Source organism: Sitophilus oryzae, unplaced genomic scaffold (assembly GCF_002938485.1).
Source record: "Sitophilus oryzae breed Bouriz unplaced genomic scaffold, Soryzae_2.0 scaffold_172_pilon_pilon, whole genome shotgun sequence".
Classification (NCBI taxonomy): domain Eukaryota; kingdom Metazoa; phylum Arthropoda; class Insecta; order Coleoptera; family Curculionidae; genus Sitophilus; species Sitophilus oryzae.
The window spans coordinates 2,646,075-2,673,203 of NW_022146424.1; the positions used below are offsets into that span (position 1 = coordinate 2,646,075).

A 27,129-nucleotide genomic window follows, 5' to 3' on the forward strand; every position below is an offset into this window, starting at 1 on the left:
TACAGAGAATTATTTCTCAAAGCTGTCCATTCTTGGTATCTCATCCACTGGGAGATAGGGGAGTGGAATTTTCGTATTGAGGACGTTCCAAACCCCTGAGCTGACAATAATTCTTCCAGTAGCTAGTGTTTTGAACTTCAAAACTTTGAACTTCTCATTTGAACTTAGTAGAATCAAAGTAGAATTGACTAATAATTTCATAAATAATAAAATTTAAAATAAAAACTGATAAATTCATATTTATAATACATTTTTTCTTAGAACACTCTGTATATGATACAAGCACATCCTCACTTACCTTGTTTGAAATATTTTAAACGACTACTTGTTAAGCAGTTGCGCAAATATTTAAGATAATGTTATTAATTAAATTATGTGTTTAGAACGAGTCATAACTAGCTAGTTACGGTAAAATATCTTAAAAGTTACAAACCGGAGATAAACACAATTTATAAAACATACAGAATTACGCGATATTCTCTCTATCTTGTAGTTTTAGTGTTTGTGTATGTAAAACGATGTGAATTATTCAAAGCTATAAAACATTCTCTATGAATCTTTCTGATTATATCGTTTAACTTTAACAATAACATTATATTAGATGAATATTTAGTATACAAATTGCTTATATAACTTATATATATAAAGGATTGCTACAAGTAATATACAGTATGTCCCCGGATTGTCTTTACAAGAGGAGAGAAACTATATATATTTTTTTATTATTTATATTTTATTATTGACATTTTGAGAAAAATGCATTCTTCATAAAAATTTTTTGCTTGTTTTAAAATGGTTATCCCGTTTATACACTCAGATGCCAAAAAACGCTACAGAGACATTTTTGGTCAAATTTAAAGTGTTATATTTTTGTTATTTTTAGCCCTATTTTCATGATTTTTTTAGCAAACTGTATATAATTATATCAACTTTAATTCGTAAACTCAGTTTTTGTAAAGTATAGTAATTGGCATGTCATACAGGGTTAATCGAGGCGTTGTTTTTTATCCTAACTTTAAAACACCCTGTGCAATAATTTCGTGTGTATACCATGTCTCCTGAGCATTTTGTTGTTTTGGATCATGTCAATACATGCTTTGGTTAATTTTTAAGAGCGGAATAAACTGATCACGATCAATTTGCAATTTTTCAGTTCTCATTAGGTACCGTGAAATGGGGTGACTTTGCCTCTTGGGGTGACTTTTCCAAAACCGTCCGAAAATATGTTAGACGTAGCCGTAGCCACTACTTGAAAAGAACGCGTTATGTGTTATCGGTAAATTATGGGTGGAGGCGCCCACGTCTCGAAACGTCGCTAAACGCTTGCCGTCAGTTACGATGTAGCATTTACAGGGTTGCCACAAGAAAATTTTTGATTGTGTAGAACTTGACCATAAAAATGTGTAGCATTGTGTAGCCATCCATGATCAATAATTGTAAACTATCCAATAAGACCAAGAATAAGACGTAGGGGAGATTGCCCCAGTGCCGGACACCTAAGCTCTTTCCCTTCTATTTTTGGAAAAAAAGTATATTACAAAAATTTAGTCTGTCATTGGTAGAAGAAAACCTAATTATATATGGTAGTAAATTTAAACCGATATGAATTCAAATAGACAGTGAAATTATAAATTTACGGCAGTATTGCTAATCACTTTGTAAAAAAAAACTGTTCCCAGTACCGGACAATATATATTTTGAATATTAAACCAGATAAATAAATTTACAAAGCTTTTATTAGAACAGATAAACGAAGAGATTACAAGAAATAATACTACTCTTACTAATTCATACTTCTTAATAAGTTATTGTATGCAATGGTCACAAACAAAGTAAAGAATATTATCATTATCAGCACACTCTACATGAGCCCACCCATCACATCTTGAACATTGGACCCAGTCCTCCTCAAAAGTTTCACCGCAAATGATGCACTCGGTTTTGTTAGAAGCCTTTTATGTCTGTTTTCTTTTCTTCAGCTTCGTCTATTAGCTTTCGTTTAACAGATAGAAACTTTTCAGATTTGGTATTGATTTTGTGTTTTTTATTATTTCTTCGACTCTGTTTTGTTATACTTTGTTTTTTTAACTCGACCTGCTGTTTTTAACTCGACCTGCTGTTTTACTTCTGCTTTGTCTTCAAGCATTTTTTATATGGTGTAGAAGTTAATATTTCGCTTTTTTCTCCTTTCCTTTTCCTTGATATTATTTTTCTCTGTAGATCATCAGTAACTGGAGAAATCTGACTGATGGCATTTTGGAAGACTGTAGATGTGGAGGGAATTGCCTCGTCGTGCAACTTTCGTAAGTTAACATCCATTCTTTCCCTTGGAAAAACAAATAAAGGTGGTATAAATTGGTCTCCTGCAGCATTGATACAAAGCATTACTGTTATATTTTTCCCTCTTTCACCAGATGTTAGTTTGCTGACCTGTTTTTTCCCCTTTTATGACAAAACTTTCAGTGCGTTAGAATGTACCACAGATACGCCGGTTTCATCGCAGTTAAAAATCCTACTTGGGGAAAACGAATATTTCTCCATCAGGTTCTCCAGCTTCTCAAAAAAGGCCTCAACTTGTTTCTTGTTAAATCCTTGCGCTCTCTGAAGGTTAGTTGATTGGGCAGAACGCAACGAAAATTCTGGATGCCGGTTAATAAACCCACAATAAAATTTATTTCCTGCTGTCTTTTTTGTTTTACTAAATTGATGCTGTAATTTGAAATGCTCAGCAAGATCATATGCTAACGTTAAAAATTCCTTTTTGTTGACTGGTAAAAAACGATTATCCAAATCCTTAAGGTGTCTCACTAGTTCATTTTCTAAGTCAACATTAAATGTATTTTCAAATCTTCCTAATGTAGGTGTCATTTTAACGGCATTTCCTTTTCGGAGAGTCGTGACCCTGTCTCCTAAAGAACTTTTAGGAACAGAGAAGTGGAACGCTGCCTCTCTAATGCTATATTTCCCCTGACAGTACATGGTCCACAGCCTTTTTCATGCTCGTTTCATCCCATTTTCCCTTTTGTTTATTTGGCATGATTAATATGCCTGAAACAACAAATAATAGTAATAATGACTGCTATAATCTGCCTATCATGATCAATTATTTTTTTGTCCGGTACTGGGCAATGTACGGGTGTCCGATACTGGGGAAATGTCAGCGAAAGATAAAATACGTATTGAACATAACCTAGAAATAATTTCGTCCGTTTGCGCATGTGGTTATAGTCCCCAATAATGTAAGTTGTTATATAAGTTATTAGTGAACTACTAAACTTACCTTTACGTATTATATAAGGGACCTAAAGTTTAGTCGAATCACTTGAAAACACCCACGTAAACACTTAATCACAAATATCTCGACAACGACATGAAATAAATGGAAATGGCGCGAAATATGTAACGTACATATAACGTTTTAACTGATTTTAATAGGGAGTTACAGCCAATTCATATGGAAACCAGAAAATCCAAAGTGTCCGGTACTGGAAACTGTCCGGCGCTGGGGCAATCTCCCCTACGTTCGCCAAATTTTAAAGTATGATTACGAGTCTCACTTCCAGTCGTTTGTATACATCAATATATTTATTTCCCATTTAATTTTATTTCATGCCAGCAAATATTGCAGTGACGCCAAAATTGATGCCGCGAAACTAACGATTATATGGACCAATTAGACCTGTTAAAAAAGTCTGTTTAAAAACTGTAAACTATTGAGGACTGTTTAATCGGCCAAATTTGTCCATAGGAACTGCAGTCCTTGCTGATATGGGAGGAAGTGAAATAGGAATCATAGATAAATGCAACAAGTTTAGATTGGAAAGCCCGTAAAAATTTTAGGTCGCGAAATTATTTTGGGTCGCGACCGTTATACGCGATCTGGCGCTGCTATAGCGGTCGCTAAGAACACCATCAAACAAAAACAGAAATAATTTTCTACTATGATTTTCTCTTGTCAAAGTCAGAATCTTCAAAAATCATAATGATCTTTCAAAATCTAAACCGCTCTCATTAAAGAAATTCCGAAAAGTGTTTATAGCGTCCATTTTCAAAGTAATTATTGTGAGTTTAATTCAAGTTTTATTTACTCCAACCGGTGATAATTGTAAAAAAGTGGCATTAAAAATTTAAAAAGCTGTGCTGTGAACTGTGAACTGCAAAAATCATCGTGGATCGTGGCATAACGTCGATTTCCAATGTTTCATAGGTATTTCATACATGCGTCCTTATATAAAATAAAGTTTCTTGTATGCAACACACTGTATTTTATTTATAAAATTAAACGAACATAATAATAAATTTGAATAAACAATATTTGGCGATATAATTCCGGAAAATGCCGAACCGCTCCGAAATTTTAAAAAGTTTTGGGTCGCGACCATTGCAAGAATAGCGCCAAATAGTGTTTACCTTGTCCTTATGGGCACTTTCCAATCTATTTGTTTCATTTATCTATGATAGGAATTGAATAATATTTACGTATGACAACGAGTACAAGAGTGACTGAACTACAGTGACGTAATTGAGCAGTGAAATTTGATCAAAGGACGTTTTATGTATTATTTAAGGAATTCCAATCTATTTGCCGACAATCCTGTCTATTTACCGTTTTTGAACCGATCAATAGACGGTCCTTGATTCATGACCCAGTTCATACTCTGGTTCATACTCTGGTTCATACTCTGACATTTTACTGAACACCTGAACACTGATGACGGAAAATGATATTTGTCAGTTCAAAATTAAAAGTTCACTTGCGGCCCATGTTAATGTAACTTAGATAACTTAAAAGCAAAAAAAAACACTTTTTCTCACCTGATTTACTGTTCTGGTATTATATTTTATAAGAAATATGTAAATTCTTAAAATGTGTAGCACAGGCGATTGTGGTGTAGCTGTGCAATCATGGAAGCAAATGTGTAGCAAAATACACAATTGTGTAGCTTGTGGCAACCCTGAGCATTTACAGTGCTGTGAAGCCAAATCTGTTTTTAAAGCCTATTTTGTGCGTATACTACGTGGCTGCAATAGTTAACCACGCTATATTGAGGTAAGTATTATGCAGAAGTTCGTTATAATATTGAGGGTGATGAAGCATATTTTACGTAATTATGCTTTTAAATGGGGTGGCTTTGGTCTATCAATAAGAACAAGGAAGAGGGCAAAGACACCCCATATAAGCAACTAACTTTGCTCATCCAGTTTTTTACTATTTTTATATATATATATTTGTTTAATAAACAAAAAAGCGTATTATTGTTGTGTTGTGCTTATTACCACTTATAGCATAGACCATGCGCATTTGAGAAAATACAACAATTTTTGAAATAAACACGATTTAAAATTCAGAATTGGGCAAAGTCACCCCACTTCACGGTACTTTTGATGTATAATTTTTTAATAAGACGAGATGGTTTTGGTGACTATTGTCGTCACGTCATATTACGCTGCATCGGATACTCTACACTAAATTTTAAAAAAAAACGTTAAAGACTAACGATACAGTCCTGGATTTAATAAACATTAATAACGATAACAGAACTAACGATATTAAAGAAAACATCTGTAATATACTGAAGTATAGAAACAGAAAAAAAAAGTAAAATGTATACTGATATTTTGTATTGCCACCCTTGGCTGCTATAACTGCCTATATACGTCCGTTCATATTGTCATTGATAGGTACTGGATGTATCATATTGCGTTATGTTTAATCCCATTCTTCTTTAAGGACCAAGCAGAAGTTCATTGCAGAAGTTCATTTGATAAAGCTGATACTGCTTCGCGACTCCTAACCCTCTTGCCAAGCATTTCCCAAACGTCGAACATGATGGGCAGTTCATAGTAGTATATAGTTCACAATAATCATCAAAGCTGCCTTATCATATTAAAAAAAAAACTTCAAAAAGAAATTAAAATTGAAAATTGTTGGTGGCAAGTTCGTTTCGCTCTTAAAAATTAACCAAGGCATGTATTCAAAAAATAAAATGATCCAAAAAATAAAATGCTGGTATACATGACCGTAAAATTATATTTTAGGAAAATTTACAAACAAAATTATTGCACAGGGTGTGTCAAAGTTAGGTTAGTAAGGTAAAAAAACAACACCTCGATTAACCCTGTAAAAAAAGCCAAATACTAAAGTTTATAAAAAACTGCGTTTACAAATTATTAAAGTTGATATAATTACATACAGCCTGCTAAAAAAATCATAACAATAGAGCTAAAATAACAAAAATATAATAGTTTAAATTTGACCAAAATTTTCTCCGTTGCTTTTATTGCATCTGAGTGTACTTTTCCAAATTTCCATACCGTTTTAGAGAAAATTAAAAAAAAAACATGAAAACATAGTTGAATTCAATATCATTTCGATTTCATTCTTTGACAAATTGTTCTTAATATAATTAACGTCATATTTTTTGTTATTTTAAAATGTTAAAGAGTTTTTAAAAAAAAAATATTTAGTTCGTTTCTACGGAAAGGGTGATAATAGTTATCGGAAAATGTGATAGCAACAGTAAAAAATATGATGTTAATGGAAATTAATAATAACCATCTATCAAAGAATTAAATCTAAATGAGATTACTATAGAAACACCTTTTGATTTTTAGGTCTTGATTTGAAAAAATTCAACTATATTTTCCTACTTTTTTAGTGTTCTCTAAAACGGTATGAAAATTTGGAAGAGTATAAACGGAATTAACCATTTTAGAACAAGCAAAAGTTTTTATGAAGAATGTATTTTTCTCAAAATGTCAACAATAAAAAAAAAATCCACTTGTACAGACAATCAGGGGACATATTGTAGATAATGAGATGGAATAACTAGTTTGGTTTAAAAAAAATAATAAAATAACAGCCCGCATAATTAATAGTTAGTTATAGTGATGAGCAAGGTATCAGGAGCTTGTAACACAATCAAAAACAAAATTACATCCCCCAACAGTAGATGACATAGACATCTACGAAGAATGTAAAACTTTCGGCTTAAATACTCTATTGTATTGAGTAACAACAAGAATTGTAAAAGAGAAACATTTGCATAGTAATTAAAAAAACATAGCATAACGTGGTATACCGATGCTTCCAAAACCAAAGCAAGTACAGGAGAGTATTCCTATTCATACATTTTCTCCGAACCAATGGGCACCTACCAGATCGGGAAAGTTAGCATCTCATTGAAAGCAGGAATTATTCCTGCTTAGGCTGCTACAATCCTGCTTTATCCTGCTTTAAATCCCAACCCAGCCACACCTACCAATTTTGAGCTATAGTTACTTTTATTTTGGTTGCTGACTTCCCAGTTGGCAACACATGAGAAGCAGGATCGCCAAAACTGGTTCTTGCTTGCGCTGCTATACCCCTGTTGCATCCTGTTCTAAATTTCATCCCAGCAACACTTGCTGTTTGTAAGATATAGCAAGTTTAAGTCTAATTGGTGACGTCACACATAGCAACACAATAAAAGCAGGATGGCTGAGACAAGTTCCTGCTTTTGCTTCTATAATCCTAAGCAGGATGAGGCTGCTTCAAACCCTAAACCAGCCACTCTTGCCGTTTTAGAAATACAATTTCGTTTTGATTACTGGAAATCGGGAATTGGGGAATTGGAGTTTTCCAATCATGTAACCTGTAAAAGATCAAATATAAAATGCTTCTAATGATTCCTTTCACAACGAGATTGTCAGTAAATTACATAAGAATACCCATGGGCTGAGAACACTGAACCTGTTTTGTTCAACTATTCGGAAATTATTTATGATTTGGAAGCTTATACATATTTTAGGCAATTAAAGCTATCGAAAGATGTATACAACTTATTAAGAGAGGAAACAAGAAATAGCCATCTTATTCGATGGTCAAGCAGCCTTAAGAGCGAACCAAATCAAACTCAGTAACGTAAAGTTAAAGAATGCATAATAATGCTAGCAGAAACAATATTCCGAACAAAAGAATTTACTTAAATGGAGAGGTCATCAAGCAGGTCACACAATTTAAATATTTGGGATGCATGGTTAACGAAACGTGGGATCCAGATCAGGATCAAACAAGCAAGATCTACTTTTCTGAGACTGCGAAGATTTCTCACAGATAGGAACTTGAACTTCGGCCTTAGATACAGAGTGGTGAAGTGCTATGTCTGGTCCGTTTTGTTACAGTACATCTACTGCATCTGTGTCTATGAAAGGAATGCGGACAAAAAACATTTAAATAAACAGCAATATATTTTATACGTCGATTTGAGGTTATACGAGTGCGTCACCGCAAATCGCTCCGCCCACTCATTTTTTTGGCTACTTGCAAATTTGTTGAATGTTTATTGATGGGACGCGTCGACTATTTTTTTTACGAAAAACATCGAGAGAATATCGTTTCCCCTCTCACGGATACCCCGTAGCTACAGAACGGATAGACGTACTGTATATGGTGTGGAAGCATGGATACTGAAGGTAGCAACAATAAACCGAATTGAAGCCTTCGAAATGTGGACCCTACGACGAATGCTAAGAGTGCCCTGGGTCGACCGTGTGAGGAATGAAGACATTCTCAGAAGAGCTGGTCTAGAAGAACGTGAACTCTTTGAAATCATCAAGAAGAGGAAAATAGCCTATTTGGGACACATACTACGTGGAGAACGCTATCACTTTGTCAACCTTTGTCAAACCGTCTCAGATACTTCAGATACTGGCTTTTGTAAAAACCCTGGGTCTATATGACGAGTTATAATTCAAAAAAGGGAGGGGCACAATGTATATAAGGTTGTGGTGATTAACACCCTCCCCATACAATCTACAATATACAATGATTAAATTTTTGTAACAGAATTTAAATTTCAATTATTTGAATCGTTCACTTATTGAAATGTTTCCTATTTTTCTAGCTAGCTCAATTACTTTTTCATTCTTTTCTATCCCTTGGTGGGTTGGCACCCAAAATAATTGGTAACTTTATTTCCTTTGCCTAATTTATTTGGCTTCTCCATGCATTCTTTGGCCTACTTCGGATGGATCATTACTGGGATGATCGCTTTTAAGGCTTTAGGTTGGCATTTAAAATACAATTTTCTTTTAAGCGAAAATGTCAAGAGTTGTATATTTGTCTATATATGCCATTCTATTAAAAAAAAGTAGAAAAAGTTTTGAGTATAAATATTTTTAAGAAAGCAAGAAAGACTATCAATTGCATACCATCTACATAACTTTTTGGTAAATGCTATACATTTGGGCGAGGTTTCAAAAAAATGTTTCGCCTCTGCCTCTTTTTTACCCTCTCGTCCTCTAATTTTTATTCTGAAAGTTGGCAACCCTATCTTAAGGCTGCTTGACTATTGGTTAAGATGTCTGTTTCTTGTTCCCAATAGTTCCTATCTGAGATTAGTTGTACTCATCTTTCGATAGTACCTATGGAGATATAAAATTTAAGCATACTGTATATAGTTTATAAAAAACTAAAAATACAATTTTGCATAAATAAATAAAAAAAAACAGTAATCATCATCTTGAATATAACAATGCAAAAAATATTTCAGATTCTCTTAAATTATACGGCACAAAACGCTAAAATCGCAGCATCCTTTTTAACAACAACAACAACAAAACCCATACAAAAACAATAAATAAATTACTGCTATAAATAATCCTGCCTCTCCCCCCTCTCGCGTTAAAAATTCCCCAAACGTTCAATAAAAAATCTCGACCGGACAAAAAGCCGACGTTCTAAAAATGGAATATGCAAAGCACACTCGTCTATAGACCTGTTTTAACCATACATATCGGAGATCTACCACTAATTTATGGTAATTCGATAAAGGAGAGAAAAAATACGCTGTCAAAGAGGCGATCTGAAACGTCCCCACTCCTTTGGGGACGAAATGGGGGCGTGGCCATGGTAAACCGCAGACCCCCGGTTAGACTGGTCTCCTTGGAGCTGGGTACTCGGGCGACAGTCGCGCGGCGTATACAGGGCTTTAGAGCGGATCGTTTTTCAGCTCATTATCTATATTTAACCGGCTGATTGTTGATTGATTGATTTGGTAGTGATTTAGTGACACATTCGTTGAATTTTGATTGCTAATCAGGTGACACTTGTGCGTGAACATAGTGAAGAAGTGATTTTACCAAGAAGTTTTTTAGGGGGTATGTACCTATTATACTAAACTGGCTATTGATTGATTTTGGGACCGATAATGATACAAAAGTATCTTTTTTATTTAACTTTGAAATAAATAAAAACTTTACAGTTGGGCGTTGGAACATTTGATGTAATAACAGCAAAATAAAACACCAAAACAATTTTGCACTGGACAGTAGTGAAATGAATCAAGTCATACTTCACGCATTATGTTTCTGTTTGGTTTATGAATATTCTGTTGATTCCTTTCAAGTCCATAAAATTTAACGCTGTGCGCGATTTTAACACACGTGCTAAAGCTTAGAGCTAAAAAAAATCTTTTTTTATACAATGGATGACAATGAAACATGAAACAAAGTCTGAACCGTTTGCACCAAGTGAATCTGATTACCAGCCATCTGAAAGGTCTGATTCTGAAAGTATAGTTTGATTAATCATTCTCTTCACTATTACTACATCAATAAGTTAGACTGTTTTTCTTACAAATACCTACTTAGATATCTGACATATTGTTGATCTGAATAAATCTGCACGAAGAAAAATCTTATCATTTGATATAAGACGTACCGTAACACTCTAAAAGGCAATACATGAAAGATCTTCTTGCCTTTATCCTGCCTATATATAATACCATATTTTTATATAAAAATCGAAGAAAATACTATTAATAGACAATGTGAAGTCAACAAATCCCTTAATGACGAAGAAGAATGTACGGATGAACTAATTTATATCTAAAATTCCAAATATTTTCAGTGATAAAATGATCAAAGTCCAAAAAAGTATTACAAACATTCTTAAAAATAACCACAGTTATATTTTGAGTTACTTTAGTTTGCAACATAGATTTAGTAAGAACAGATATCACATTGTGCATTTTAACCCGATCAAACAATCGGAGGTTGGCTACGTACTGTAAAAACCAACTGAGATAGAGACATTGCCACATCTCAAATTTGCGCCTATCTACTTAGTTTGATTTGCAGAAAAGGTGACTTTAAAACCTTCACCGGATATCAATAAATCTCAATTTCTTAATTAAATTAATAGTTTATTTTTAAAGAAGCATGCGTGATTAACCAGAGGATATATGCGTTACTATTAAAGGACATGTTTACTGTTTAATGTGCTGAAACGTCTAGAACTATTGGCAACGTCGCTGCTAGTCTTCCAGAATGAAATGAGCCGTCCGTCCCACCACCCCTCGCGACGGCCATCGGTCCGTTATAGGGTACTACGTTTAGCTTACGGTGTGTTTGAAGTCGGAATCAAGTCCGAAGTGAACTTTTCAGTATTTTTCATTAGTTTTTGTTTTTGTTTAACGTACTTTTGAATCTGCGAATTTTCAATATGGTAGGACAGTGTCAAATGTGTGGAAAAATAAGCTCAAATTACCCGAATTTGTCTTTTCACAGGTAGGTATTGTTTCCGCCGTAATCGTACATAGGCGTCCCACAAGGGAGCCTCTCACAATTAAAATAATTTCTAATTATATTTGTTGAATTTTGATCTATTAAAATAAGAACGTACTAGCCGGTAATTGAATTATAATTCGTCTTAATTACTACCTAACTGTTGTAAATCATAACAAATTTGAATATAAACGTTGCATTTGAAGCTTTATTATAAGCCAGAAAAAGTGACATTTTTTTTAAATTGCGTCATATTTTGGTCATTATATACGATATTCTAAAGGAATTTTGCTCAACAAATAAACAAAGGTGTTTACCCGTCCTTTTTTACATTTTATTTTATTGCTTTATTATATCTTATATCTGCCCCTTCGGTCTTGTTTAGACAATTTTTTACCACCGTACAATACTAATACCTCTTTCTAGAGTTATTTGTGCGGTGTGTTTATCTTTTTTTAGAATGGGACGAACTGTAAATAATTCTTAGGCTACTAGTTTTATACATACCTATATACAGAGTGACCCAGGCCTCCAAAAAGCTTTTACCTATTACGTTTTTGGTTTGTGATTTTTATTTCAATTTTTTTACATAAGATCGGGGCCAATGTAAAGCACATTTTCAAAATATTTTTGTCAACATACAGGGTGATTCAAACCGCAATACATATGCTTAATACAGTTCATGAAGATTGGGACATTTAACTAAAATTTGATTGTCTGATGAAGCTACCTAAGTAATGGATTTGTAAATAAACGTAATATTCATTATTATGCGACAGAAATCCCATACTGTAGCACACAGATTTGATACTTTTAATGATACATGCCTTCTATTGAGAGACTAAAAGGTAATTGCCTCGTATCAGAGCCATCATAATACGAGAAGAAGACCGAAAGTAAAATCTTGTCTTATATTTTCACTTCTTGTCTTATATATATAACATAATTATTATATATACACATAATTTTCTCATTAAAATAAATATTGATTTTAGGTATAGGAAGTTATTAATAATACAAGATTAAACAACTACACAATACTTCACAGAAAGCTATCGATTGCGAACTAACTAAATCGTAACTAATTACTAATTTTTAAAAGTTTTTTAAGATCAAAAAAGTAAAACTAAAATCTAAACTATCATTTGAGATTAAACGGGAAGTTCTAAATAATGTTGTCTATTCTAAACAAGAAAAATTTATTTATAAGTTTTATAACATCACTAATTAAATTTGGACGAAAAGACTATTTCTGTTTGCTGTAGGTAATTTTCTCAGGGAAAATACGTAAATAAAAATGACTTTTTAAGTCAAAAGGACAAGTTATTCCAAAAAGGACTGTCCTTTTCAGAAAAGGACAGGTGGCAACCCTAGGTATTTCCGGAATGGAAATTTAATGGCAAATCTACAACTTTAGTTTGAAAATATGTTCCGGCCACCTATGTTTACAAAAATGTCTAAAATGTGCTTTACCATTGCCTCCATATTCTAAAAAAAATTGAAAGAAAAGTCACCAACTATAAACCTAATATAGAACTGTTTCGGAAGCCTGAGTCACCCTGTAAATATTCAAAAGTAACTGACAGTTTAAACTGAATATCGACGTTGGAGAGATTTTCGAAAACTATCTACTAACGTTTCAACAGAAGTATATGTGGGATATTAATTATATTATTATATCAGACCTTATAACAAAACTCATCTAACGAAAAAGTGTTAATGTAGTATATTTATTGAGTAAAAATTTTACTAATTACTTTACTTTTACTTTACTACTTAAATTCGTTCCAAAAAACGATACGCCACTGGCCATTAGAACAATCCAAATGTGCCGAGTTGCCGGGGTCGGAAATTTTAGACTTCCCTGTCTCTTCTGTCCTTGTTCGATACATTGGAATGTTTGATACACTACCAATGAGTATTTATGAATGAGATGTTCGGTCTATCTTTATAATGTCTTTGGTTTGCAATTATACAATTTAAAATTTAATAAAGCATTGTGTCAAGTTTTCTTCAGAGCTTGTTTTATTTTAATTAAGTAACATTAAAGACTTTAACTGTCATTTTCTCCATAATTATCTTGTAGGACTAGATCCAGTTCACTTCTGAACCCCTCATTTATTGATATTATTTAATTTTGCTATTGTTGTTTTTTCAGCAATTTTATATTGATCGCATAATAAAATTTATGGGTCCATTCCTTTGTTAATGTTGGCATCTTGGACCATTTTTTGTATGTTATTGATTATTAGGTATTGAAACTACACTTGGTGCGGTCTAACCATAGTATATAGTATATAAAAAAAAACGAAAATTATATAAATATTTCTTTTGGTCTTAGGTACCTTACTGGGTAACTATCTTCAGGTAGTAATTGAACAGTGGAAATACCAAAGGGGGTAAGTGCCAAATTTTTCAATATTAAGTTATTAAATTAGAAACGTAATAAATACTATGCTGCATGTCCTAACAAAAGTGCCAAGCGAAAGCGTCTATTGTTTATGTATTTTAAAAGATATTTTAAAAATTTATTAGTTTCAGTTCACTGTATTTTTCTCACTTATCTCGAAAAAATAATTTTGACACTTAACCCCTTTGGTATTTTGACTCTTCAATTGGTAATTAAAGTTTTTAGTGTCCGAATTACGATATCACTAGAATGTATACTCGATGTACTTCGATATCACTAGAAAAACTAGTGATATCGAAGTACATAATTACATTTAGACATGTTAAACAGTTTCTCTTTATTCTTCATGATTGTTTTGCTTCTGATGACGGGAGGAGATATACCCCCTGAAACCTTAAGCATCTTTTGTTAGGTAAATTTATTTACAGGTAAAATGCGACTGACGATGCTGGTTTCCAGTTGGATTCTACCCAGTGACATTTTACAAAAATAACTTTTAAATTTTTAGATTTCTGTTGTGTGGCAAAATACTCAGAACTTAAAAAAAATTATATACGGTATAATTTCGAAAAAAAAAACGTCGTCAAAGACGGCTGGGGAACGACAATCGGTAATAATTTTGACGAGGTCAATCTCTAGACGTTATTTAGTGAAAAAATAATAATTTAATTGAAATAAAAATTGTCAAAAATGAATAGGTACTAACTATAGAAAAATTAAAAAAGGTTGTCAGATGCATAAACCTACGCATATTTCCCAAAAAAAATATATTTTTTCTTATTTTATACTACACCGTTTTAAAATAATTTTTAATCAGTGTAAAAAAAAATACAATCTTCTTAAGGCCAACTCGCAGTATAAGCGTCATTAAAAAATCAAGAAGAGTACGGATCAAGTAAATAGCCTCTAGGGCTTGACCTCGCTAAAATTTTCATCGATTGTCATTTCGCAGCTGTATTTGACGCCGTTTTTTTTCGATCGTATGGTATATTTAGTTTTTTAATAAAATTTATGTAAGTTTAGTCTGGCTTTGCTTTTAACTTTTATACTGAAAAGTTATGTCAAGAGCTTTAAATTTAGAACTCTATCGACATCCGGAATTGCATTTTTATCACTCTATTGTTTCAATTTATTAATTATATTTGCACGATTACAAATGACTAATTAATATATTTCTCTTCAATCTGCCTAAGCTATTAGGAACCATGACTCTGTTTGTAATCGAAAAGAATTCTGTTATCTCCGCCCATAAACTGATTATTCGTTTAGTTTCCTGTCTGGGCTGTTCTCAGCATTTTAGAACAATATCGGGACAATTCTAATCGCAACGTCGAAACGATAAGAACAATTGAAAACAACGACAAATATCTAGGCACTTCCTGACTTGCTACTTATGATAACGTAACATTCTTATCACTTGTCAGTTCAAAAAGGACCATAGAACAATATTAATTAACTTCTGTATTTTACTTCCTTTTTTAAAAATATGGCAAATCTTCTTTCCCCGCTTATCGTATTATTATTTTTTCGATAGACAAATGTAGATAGACTAATAACATATATTGATTTGTTCTGCCCCAACACAAATAATTAATATAGTCCTGTTTTCAAGAACTGAAGGAATCAAAGGCATAGTTTCAGGATCTTCATATTAACCCCCGGTGTTTTCAGGTACGGATAGCGTGTTATAATCTGTCAGATATATTTTATTTGACGGATAACAGAAAAACGCGTATCTTCACCTATAGATAACAGTATCTATTAGATAAATTAAACTTATCTCCCAGATATCCTATCTGGCGCCCGAACTGCCAAATAGTGCTTTATTTGTCGGATAAAAATTTGACGCATGAGCAAAGGCATGAGGAGATATTGATTTTATTTGATATTTGACAAAATTGCTTAACATAACTAAGACATTGTTATTATTGAAGATTTCGTTTATTCCAATAAATTCGATTTTAGATTATTTGGAAAAAACTTACCTATTCTGAGTATGTAGGCTATAATCATTTTAGAACGTATGGGGTATAAACACCAATAAACAGATTGAAATGGTGCAAAAAACTATTGTTGCTAGTGCCGGACTTTATAAGGACTGTTACAAAATAAAGAGAGTCTCTGTTCTGTTAGAGCATCAGAACGAAGAGAATGCATTAAGTTAGGATAATAGTGATAAAACAGTAATTTATAAATTATTTTATTTAAATCCTTTCAATTATAAACCATTACTACATATTATATAAAATGCTAATGTTTATCTGTGTCGTCTCTACTGAAGTAACGACTTGCTCTAGAAAGTTGCTTTTTTTACTAAAAGATAGCTAAATGGCTCTTCTAAAAACTGTCGTCGCCGGATTTTTTGTTTTTCATTTAATTAAAAAAATAAAAAGTATTTCTTTTTCCTGATCTCGTGGCGGATGCGGCAGGCTTCAACTAGTTTTTAATAAAGCTCTAAAGTAGGTAAAAAATAAATAAAACTTTTTAAATCAAACTATTTATTTTATTTTTATTGGCATATCTTAATTCATTAATATTATAACAGGAACCTTATAAAACCTGTTATTCAACTCACATTTGCTTTTATTTCTTTTGTGTTACAATTTTAGTTTAATTTCTTGCAGTATGTACCTTATACCGTATGATCGAAAAAAACGGCGTCCAGTTGGCTGGGAAATGATGATCGATGATATTTCCCATATAAATTTACATATGAAATGGCAGCAATCTTTATTTCATAGCCATTGTTGACGCCGTTTTTTTCGATCATACGGTACATCTCTTCTCCATGCTGTTTTTTAAGTAACTCTCTAGCTAAACCTTGCTAAAACACCTGTATTGTGGTCCTTTGAATTCCAGTTAGTTCAACTTTGTTTAGACAAGATTTTTCCTTTATTTTTTCTTTTTTTTTTGAAGTTCCATCACTTGGAGTTCTTAAAAATAAAAGTAACATGACAAAATTGTTTTTATTTAATTTTTTTTTTATTAAATAATTTGTACATATAATGTGTAAATGTAACAATTATTATGCATTTATCTATTTTATAAAATAAAAACTCACCTTAATTACTATCATTGATGCTATCCTACCTATTTCTTTACTATGAGAAGCCCTAGAACAACATATTTGTTATTGCTAACAGTCTTATGCTATTTTTAATTTTCAATATTAATAACTTACTAGATGGTGGTTTTAGGATTGGTTTATAAATCTCTGCTTGTACTTCACCAGCTTCTTCCATATTTTCTATTATCAATTGTACTAAAATTTTAATATAATAAATATAACAGTAATATCATGTAATTAAACTATAAATTACTTACAAATTATTTTTTCTTGTTTTAATTTCTTATAAATCGCATGCCATCAATAGATCTATTGCACCACCACCACTGCTGAAATTGAATTATCTTTCCCTTTTTCCATAAAGGTAAATTTAAATAGCCTATACAATAATAGGACTAGTTGGAGTTGAACACAAAATATATTTTAGTTGAATTTTATTGTTTTTATTTTCATTTTGACGATCTTTTGACAACTGAACAATAACCTCACTTTTTAATCTAACAATTTGAAATTCCGAGTTTCTGTCTCTGTCTGTTGTATTGACTTTTCATATATAACCATCTCAATTTCAGATATCTTATATTGGCAACACTTTCTCTACGGAGTATCTACCGGTCCGTAGGCGGCCGTCCTCCAAACTGTTATCTATTGGATTATTTTGTATGAAAATACCCAAATGATCCTATAGATATCAGGCTCTAGATTGTTTAACTTTTAGATTGTTATTTGTTAGATAAAAGTTATTTATTTATAACTGAAGAGACCGCGCCTAACAGAAAGAACAATTGGGAATTATATAAATAGAAGATAATCACTTTCATCATTTTCACCTTGTTCAACCATTTCCAATTATGGTGCAGCCTCCCTCACATATTTAGATAATCTCTTTGTAGTTGGGCCCATTGTTGTCTATTGTTGGCTAAGCGGGCCTAGTTAACCCTGATAATTTTCTAATATCGTGGGTTCATCTCAGGTTTAGTCTTCTTCTAGTCTTCTTTAATTCCTCGTGGGTACCATGCTGTAATTTTTGTGGTCCATCTGTTGTCCGTCCTTGTCAAGTATCCTGCCCATTGACAATTGAGGGATTTGGTTCTTTTGATGACATCTATTACTTGGGTCTTTTGTCGTATCCACTCTCCGTTGTGTGACCTGCAGTTTCCTTATAATGTCCGTTTTAGGTGTCCAGGTTTCGCATGCATAGGTCATGACTGGCAGTACACATTGGTCGAATGTTCTCTTCTTTAGATAAAGTAACATTCATAAGTACTCCATGCTAGTAGAATGAGTGGGAGGGGGGGGGGGGGTTAATCACTGCGACCCCTTAAAGATCTATTGTACTCCATGCTAACTTAATTTTTTTTGATAATTTCTGGTAGTAGAAATACTGAACTGTGTATTAGTCAACATTAAAATATCGATACTAATACATCAGCAGAAGCAGAAAGTTGTAAAATATGAATTTTATGGAAAATTTTTCATTAGTCTTATATCAAGTGTTATTCTTGGCCATCTTAATCAGGCCAATAATATTAGATAGTTAAATAACCAAAAATAAATAAAATAAAATTGTTAGCCATATAACAGTTCGAGAAAGAAAAAGTGAAACTTTTAAGAATGGCACTTACGATGACCCCAATTTGTAACTGATAAACATATCTCTTTATGCAATTCTAAATAACACGATTCCCTATAATTAAGGTAAAACAATTGTTGGATTCGTTTAAATGATAGTACCTACCACTATCATTAAAGCCCATATATGTGTAAGTGTAAACCTTAATCTGCTGAATGTAGTTAGAGTTTGATATAACTAATGACAAAAGTGAGTTCGAGTGATTAGTTAGTGTTCTGAAGTGGGGCACCAATGTACTTACACCAATTGTGTCAAAATGCGTTTTTAAAGAGTTATAACTAACTATATTAGAACTTATCGAATAAAAATCTGGATCTGGCATTTAATGCCTTACAACTTATGGAGTGTCTACAAGTCTACAGGGAAAAAATAAATTGTAATAAATCCTACAATTATTGAAGAAAACACTGCTGCAGTTTGCGTCTAAAATCGTACTTTTATTTCTATCAATTCCAAAGATCTCCAAAATAGTTAAATATGCTTTATTTTATACGAAAATAGCGAACAAGTGTGGTGGTAATTCTCACAATTGATGTCAGAGAATATTCAGATCAGTTAAAAATACTAGTTGTATTTTTTTTATGTATATGTGTGTATATTATTCTATTTTTAGATTCTACGATTGAAATAAAGGTAAATTTGATTAAGGTTTATCACACTTAAACCTTACCGTTTTTGAAATATTTTCAATTTTATGAAATTGCAGTAAAAATTTTAAGGCTTCATTTCTCCAAGAGTATCAAAGTTTTTAATACTAAATATTTACAGAAGATTATTTATTGATCAGATATTGTGTCGCAATAATAAAAATTTTAATACCTTATACAGAGTGTTCAAAAATTTATATTAAATAATTACTAGCTTTAAACGGCAACAACTTGTTTAATTTAAATGGAACACCCTATATATTTTACGTGAATCAGATGCACAATGTAATTGTCTATCAAATTGTATTATACCATTTTTACCCATCTCTTCAAGTTTTCGTAGAAAATGCATTTTCTTATAATTTAGACCTCATTTATCACTATATCTATGAAATATTGACATTTTAGATTATTTTTAAAGATGTAACAAATTTTCAAAGAGTACATATACTAATATTGTCGATATAGTTCGCTTATTTCATTAAAAAATAAAACTGTTTAAATATTGTTTGTTAAAAAGGACCAATTAATATGATCCCAGTATTCGAACCACATTAATAATTAATAATGTCGTAAACAGTCAATTATTGACTGTTTACGTTGATTAATAATATTTGCTCCAAATACTAAAAAACTGAATTTTGTGTGTGTACTAGACAGTGTGGTAAAAAGTAACACTTTATAAATTTTATTTCATTTTTTGACGAATGCTTATTTATAAAAACAGAGACGTCCATTTTCATAACTTATTATTATATTGATTTCTGAGTCAAATTCACATTTATTTAGAATACTTTATTAATTAAAACAATTTAAAAGTATGTAATTGACTAATTTTTGGTCGGAGATAATGGTATATTTAATTGGTATACTCTTTTACAAAGATTTAAATAGTTTTTTTTTGTATACCAATGGGCTTGCAATACATTTTGTACATATATATTGCTTTAAAAAAATCTGAAATGTTAATATTCCATGGTAGTATAATATAGTGATAAATGAGGTCTAAATTATAAGAAAATGCATTTTCTACGAAAACTTGAAGAGATGGGTAAAAAATGGTATAATACAATTTGATAGACAATTACATTGTGCATCTGATTCACTTAAATATATAGGGTGTTCCATTTAAATTAAACAAGTTATTGCCGTTTAGAGCTAGTAATTATTTAATATAAATTTTTGGACACTCTGTATGAGGTAGTAAAATTTTTATTATTGCAACACAATATCTGATCAATAAATAATCTTCAGTAAATATTTAGTATTAAAAACTTTTATACCTTTGGAGAAATGAAGCCTTAAAATTTTTACTGCAATTTTATAAAATTGAAAATATCTCAAAAACGGTAAGGTTTAAGTGTGATAAACCTTAGTCAAATTTACCTTTATTTCAATCGTAGAATCCAAAAATAGAATAATATACAGGGTGTTCTATTTAAAAATATACAACTATAATATTTTTTACTTATTTGGGACTCTGTATCTTGTAAAAATATTTTTAAATTGTAGCTCTAATAGTCCTTCAACGAACCTAAAACTTACAATTTGTAAAAATCTAATCGTTTAGCTACAATACTCCGTGTCGTATGTGGTGAACAACCCTGTATATTCTTCTACTATTTTCAGTGTTGTGTTGTTTATTAGAATGTCTAATAAAGACATTTTCATAAATATTAACAATAACTGATACTATTTTTAATATAATTATCCAGGGGCGGATACAGGAATTTATTTCAGGGGGGGGGGCAAATAAAAAAATTATGTAGAATATGCTTTTTAGGGCGCCATTTTTAACCCAAAAGGCTAATATTTAACCCAATTTAGAGATTTTAGGGGGGGCCTGGGCCTCATGGCCCCCCTCTGTATCCGCCACTGTAATTATCATAATATAATTACAAACTTAGAATAATTAAGAATTAAAATCACAAAACACGGACATAAAAATTGAGTGCATAATTGCTTCTTCCACGATCAACGCTATAAAATTAGCTATTTTCTATTAATCGTTTATTTTTCTCGTAAAACCTTACATACGCTGCTCGCACAAATTATAAGATAATTAACAATTAAACCAGATGGAAACTGAAGCGGTATTTTCTACTCAATTTACAATTCGAAATCTCCAGTGCAGCTTTTGGATTTAACGACAAGATGAGATTTTATATATTTTATATTTTCCGTTTTATGATTTTTCCGTAATTTCCTTTATGGTCGGGAGATGTTTTCGATCGTGTCAATAAAATTCGAATAATACCACTTTGAGATTAAAGCGGTATCATTTTAAGATGAGAGGCTTTTGGAGGGGATTTTACGAGTATTTAATGACATCTAAGTTATCAAATCTACTTAAACACCAGGTACAGTATAACAGAGTAGAAATATACACATACGTAATATTATTTAATTATATTTTGATCAAATAAAACATAGCTAGAGCGGGATGAACTTTGACAGAAGATCTCGTATGAGACGCACATTGTTAGAATTTAGAATCAGTGAGAGGGGGTTAATCACTGCGACCTGAAAGATCTATTGTGCCCCCCTTCCTTGAGTCATCACACGGTCTATAACCCATCATACCTCTGTTGTAGAAGGGACAGGGTATTTCCCATCCTCCTCTGACAACAGATGTTCTTCCTCCGAGGGTACACACCCTTCCACTGTTGAAGTTTGGCTCTCCGTGCCCTTCACAGTCGAGGAGCTTGCCTCTGGCTGACCCGTGAAGTGTAAGCTGGATGATCTGTCCCCATTTTCTCCACCTCTTTAACTTGGTCTCTCCTTAGACCTGATACCGGTGTTATCCCGTATCTATAATAGAGGATATATCCCTCTTTCTCTATTACCTCCTTGGATTTGAGGTCAATTCCTACTGTGAGGACCTGACCAAGACACTCATCCCTCGAGTTGATGACTCGCCATCTCGATGTCCTTACATTGAAGTTCTGACCCTGGATAAGGCTCAGCAGGTAGGTGGTGTCTTTTCCCTTGCTCCTCGGCAAAAAGACAGTGATGGCCGCCCCTTGGGATGTTTTCTCCCTTCACACGCACATTGTTAAGTCGCCAGTCAAAAAGGCAGGATTTTTCAAGAAATTAAGCCACTTCAAAATTTCGTTTTGTCTTTTACTCCTACGTGGAGCATAGGGCTTCAATAAACACTCTCCAGCGGGTTCGGTTTTTGGTAATTGATTTGATATCGCGCCATGATCGGTTTACTGCTTCGATCTCCTTTTTAATTATTCCTTTTCCATGTATGTCTTGGACGACCAGTTCTTCTATTGCCTTGTGGATTGCACTCATCAATCCACCTCCATATCCTAAGTTTGATCTCGTTATACACCTGCCTCTGGTTGGTGAAGCTCCATAAATCCTGATTTTTGGTAGTATTTGGCCAGAATATTCCTACAATTTTTCGCAGAAAGCGGTTTATGAAAAGTTGGAGTTTGTTAATTGACTTCGAGACTTGACATTCGAATTGAAAATTTTAAGTAAGACTACTGTATAGATCTCCAAATATTGTTGAGCATTCCAAATATCATTCTGGCCTTGTTTATTCTATTAATGATATCTCAGTGTCTCCTTTGGTTGAGATTATACTACCTAAGTAAGTAAAATTATCAGCTTCCTCTATAGGTGCTGTTCCATTGTTAAATGGAGCGACATTGTTGGTACAAATTCTCATTGATTTAGTTTTTTTTTTAATACTGATCTTAAGACACACTTGCAATTCGAGCTTCATTTGTCAAGTGAAGTAGTCTTGATTCCATATCCACGTGACTATGAGAAAGGAGACCTGTATCATCTGAATAACTGAGATCTTCTGATATGCTAAAGGGGGTCCGCCATATTCCACGATGATTCCTGGAAATTGTTCTCTTTAGAACATCGTCTAATAGTACGAGAGCTAGCAACGTCGGAAAAACAAGTACTTTAAGACGTCTGGCTCTTTGATACATCTTTTACTATGCTCTCTAGAACAGCATGCGGCCCGTTGGCTACCGGTAAACGTTGCGTTCCCTACTGCGCATTGAAAGAAGATCCTATATTTTTATTAGTCCTTTAAATTTTTGTATTGAATATAAATCGAACATGTCTCCATAGCGCATGCGTAGAGTTTCCGAACACGAACCGAAGATTCAGAGTTCAAATCCGGGTCAGGTCAAAGACTTTTTTATTGTAATTTTCGTTGACATTCTGATAGTAAAGTATTAAATATTTGTTATTTTTAATCATTTCGATTCGTTCGATTTATATTCAATACTAGAATTTATAGGACTAAATTAATAAAAAATATAGGATCTTCTTCCGATGCGCAGTAGTAAACGCAACTGGTATCGGCAGCCAGACGGGCCGCATGCTGTTTCAGAGAGCATAGTAAAAGATATATCAAAGAGCCAGACGTCTTAAAATACTTTCTCGAAAACGTTGTTAACTCTTAGACTATAAGAGGATATTAAAAAGAAATGAAGGCACCCCAAAATTTAGACGTTATTTATTGAACCGTTTTATAAACCTTTGAAGCCACCCATGTCACTCTTGGATGCACGAAAAATGCCATTTTTGGATAGTTTTTGAAATGCCTTCGCTTTTTTAAGTTTAAAAGTTACATGTTTTCGTTTCAACAAAGGCGCATCAATTGCTGAGCAATTTAGCGGCATGTAAATATGAATCAGAAGTAAACTGACTTACATATTTAAGTTCAAAATATTAGTGGAAGAGGGAGAAATGCAAAAGTCAGCAAGGAATTGACAAGTGTTTAAAGGACCATTCCGATTATGGAAGTAGGCGTTCTGACTATACCATCGCAATAGGGGCGTTACAAAGAGGTTGCATTGTATTGTAATACGAAGACGTGATCCGAATGATATAATATCTTTAGAAGACGAATCGAAGGCAATAAAAAAGTAGAATGAAGAAGGAGAAGAGTGGAACGAAAAACGAAATTCCTCAATAAAAAGTCAATAAAACCGCAAAACGGTCGGCGAAAATTTATTCGGCGCATTAGCGAAGTCAATTAAGTCTTAAGTGTATTTCTGCGTAGTTGAGACAATAAATTCGGCGGGCCGGGCCTGGGCGCCGCCGCTAAGGCTCCGGATCTCGCCCAAATTAGCCCCATAAATTTCGGGGGCGCGTGGCCCCGATAGCCATCGCAGGTAGATTATTAGTACCCCGACGAAAATAAGATCGATTTTTCTCCGTGGGTAGCTCTCCGTTCTTTCCTTTTTTTCCAAAACGGTAGTTAACTGTTTAGGGCGCACCCACTCAAATGGACGTATTAATTTATTAGACGTGACAAATTGATGGGACGGCTTTCATCTATTAATGGAGGTCCTGTCTATTAATCATTATTTGTGTTGGTTAAAAGCCAGTGGATTTTCTAGTTTTAATTTGAAAATTGCACATGTCCACTATAATTAGATAAAGATAATAAAGTTCTCCTACTTTAGATGTAGCCCATACCATGGGATAGAAGGTAATGAAAAAGCAAACGATCTACCTAGAAAAGAAGAGAACATTCCACTAACTGGACAAGAATCGTCCTGATTTCCAAGTGGATACCAACTTTATACCAACTCGAAGACTCCAACCGTAACTTGAAATGGAAATTGGAATCCTCCAATGGTCTCTCAGACTATATATGAGGAAAAACAAAATGCTGATATGCTAATGGCGAAAGGTTTAAAACATCTTAGCGGTATTGTTTTACATATCAAGAAATTTAAAAAAATTGTCATCTAGGTGCATTTCTTCTCGATTTTGTTTTGGATCATCTTCATAGCTTTATTTTTATTTTAGATATATATGCCCTTTTGAAAAAAAACTCAACGATTTACAGCAATTTTATAGCATTAATAGCAATACCTTCGCATTTGGTCCTAATCAACACACCTAAGAAATAGTATTTTTTGTTTTTATAATGTCATTGTTACCAAAAAGTCCTATTATTATTTGCAGTTACTTTAGCAGAGTTGGTTTTAATTTCAGAAGTACCATGTTCAATTAAAGCAACAATAGCCTATGAAAATAATAATATAATATTTCAATGAAATAATCATTTAACTATTTCCAATTATGGTGTAGCCTCCCGCACATTTTTAGATACACTCTTTGTAATTGGGCCCATTGTTGTCTGGTGTTGGTTGTTGGCTATGCGGGTCTAAGTTATCCCTGCTAATTTCATAATATCATCTTCCCATCTCGGGTTTGGTCTTCCTCTAGGTCTCTTAATTCCTCGTGGGAACCATGCTGTAATTTTTGTGGTCCATCCGTTGTCCGACCTTCTTGCCTGGTGTCCTGCTCATTGCCACTTGAAGGATTTGATTTTGTGGATGACATCTATTACCTAGGTCTTATCGTTAGCGGTACCGTCGATTCCATATTCTCCATCCGGCAACTACAGGAACAAGTAAAAGAGCAGCAGTTTAAACTTTACGTTGCATTCATCGATCTAACAAAAGTCTTCGACTCTGTGAACAGAGATGCACTTTGGGCAATTATGAAAAAGTTCGGAGTACCCATCAAATTTCTTACAGTGTGTAAAAGCCTCCATAACAACAACAAATCAAGAGTGTCATATCATGGATCACTGATTCATCACAGAACTTCAATACGCTGATGACTGTGCTCTAGTTGCAAATACGTTACAGCAATTGCAAGAAATGTTGAACACATATACATGGGCATACGAGGCCTTGGGACTTAAGCTGAACATCGATAAAACTAAAATCATGTGCACTCCCCCGGAAGATCACAACAATGCTATAAAAATCGGAGATGAACTGTTGGAATATGTAGCGGAATTCAATTACCTCGGCAGTTTGATTTCGGAAAAGGCCAATATCGACTCTGAAATTCAGCACAGGATTAGCAGCGCCTCAAGAACATTCTGGAAATTAAAAGACACGGTTTTCTACAATCATGACTTGAGCGCAAAAACGAAACTTGGTGTGTACCGAGCGATAATAATTCCCACCATGTTATATGGAAGCGAAACCTGGGTGCCGTACCGCCGACACATGAACGCATTAAACAAGTTGCAACAGAGACATCTTAGACAACTCTTAAGAATAAAATGGTTCCATCATGTCTCAAACGTATCGGTCCTTGAAAAAGCTAACTGCGAGAGTATTGAAGTCATGATTACAAAGTCCCGCTTAAGATGGGCTGGTCACGTATGCAGAATGCAAGAAAACCGCATACCAAAATCGCTGCTTTACGGTGAGCTTGTAGACGGTAAGAGGAGGCCGGGTGGACAACTCAAAAGGTTCAAGGATATTTTCCACGAAAACTTAAAGGGAATTAACAAGCAGAGTGAGTGGGAAGAGGCAGCTCACAATAGAACGGAATGGAGAAGAATTGTAAAGTCAGTTAACAGCGACAACCAAAAAGTAAAGAGGCAACAAAGCAATGAGATTTTTGAATGTCTGGAGTGCGGTAGATAGATAACATCACGTATCGGGCTTTTCAGTCACAGAAAAGCTCATGAAAGAAAACGCCTTGCGTGACCATCTTCTGATGCGTGTCAAATACTCGTCAGCGAGTAATGGCGGTATGGTATGGTATATAGGTCTTATCCACTCTATTCTTTTATGGTCTTTCTTGGTTATTCTCAGCATATTTCGTTCCATTGAGCGTTGTGCGACCTGCAGTTTTGTTATAATGTACACATGTGTACACAAAAAAAATATACACTATTTCATAGGTGTGTTGATTAGAAAATACGAAAATTAAAATATAATATGGTGAAATTCTGCTGGGTTTCACATGAAAATTCTAAGCCTAAAATTGATGATTATCTTCACCAGGTTGTGATTTGATCTATTAA

At 33.3% G+C, this 27,129-nt stretch overlaps 2 protein-coding genes across 4 annotated transcripts in view; one reads left to right on the top strand and one right to left on the bottom strand.

Moving 5' to 3' along the window:
• Nucleotides 1-2,445: 2,445 nt before the first annotated feature.
• LOC115881553 lies at nucleotides 2,446-2,868 on the bottom strand. The gene has a single exon (XM_030899093.1). The coding sequence runs from the start codon at nucleotides 2,866-2,868 to the stop codon at nucleotides 2,446-2,448; it is 423 nt and encodes a 140-aa protein (XP_030754953.1).
• A 7,089-nt stretch (nucleotides 2,869-9,957) lies between these two features.
• LOC115881479 (GATA-binding factor A-like) overlaps nucleotides 9,958-27,129 on the top strand; it is a 78,800-nt gene continuing 61,628 nt past the window's right edge. The window contains exons 1-2 of one of the 3 annotated variants that reach the window (XM_030898968.1): nucleotides 9,958-10,140; nucleotides 13,889-13,946. The gene's annotated coding sequence lies outside the window, so the exon portion shown is untranslated. The remainder of the gene's footprint in view (nucleotides 10,141-13,888; nucleotides 13,947-27,129) is intronic. The other 2 variants (XM_030898970.1, XM_030898969.1) reach the window with 2 other exon arrangements.

Coding starts and splice junctions, on each gene's coding strand:
- LOC115881553 (XM_030899093.1), bottom strand. CDS start 2,868: ATGACACCTACATTAGGAAGATTTGAAAATACATTTAATGTTGACTTA.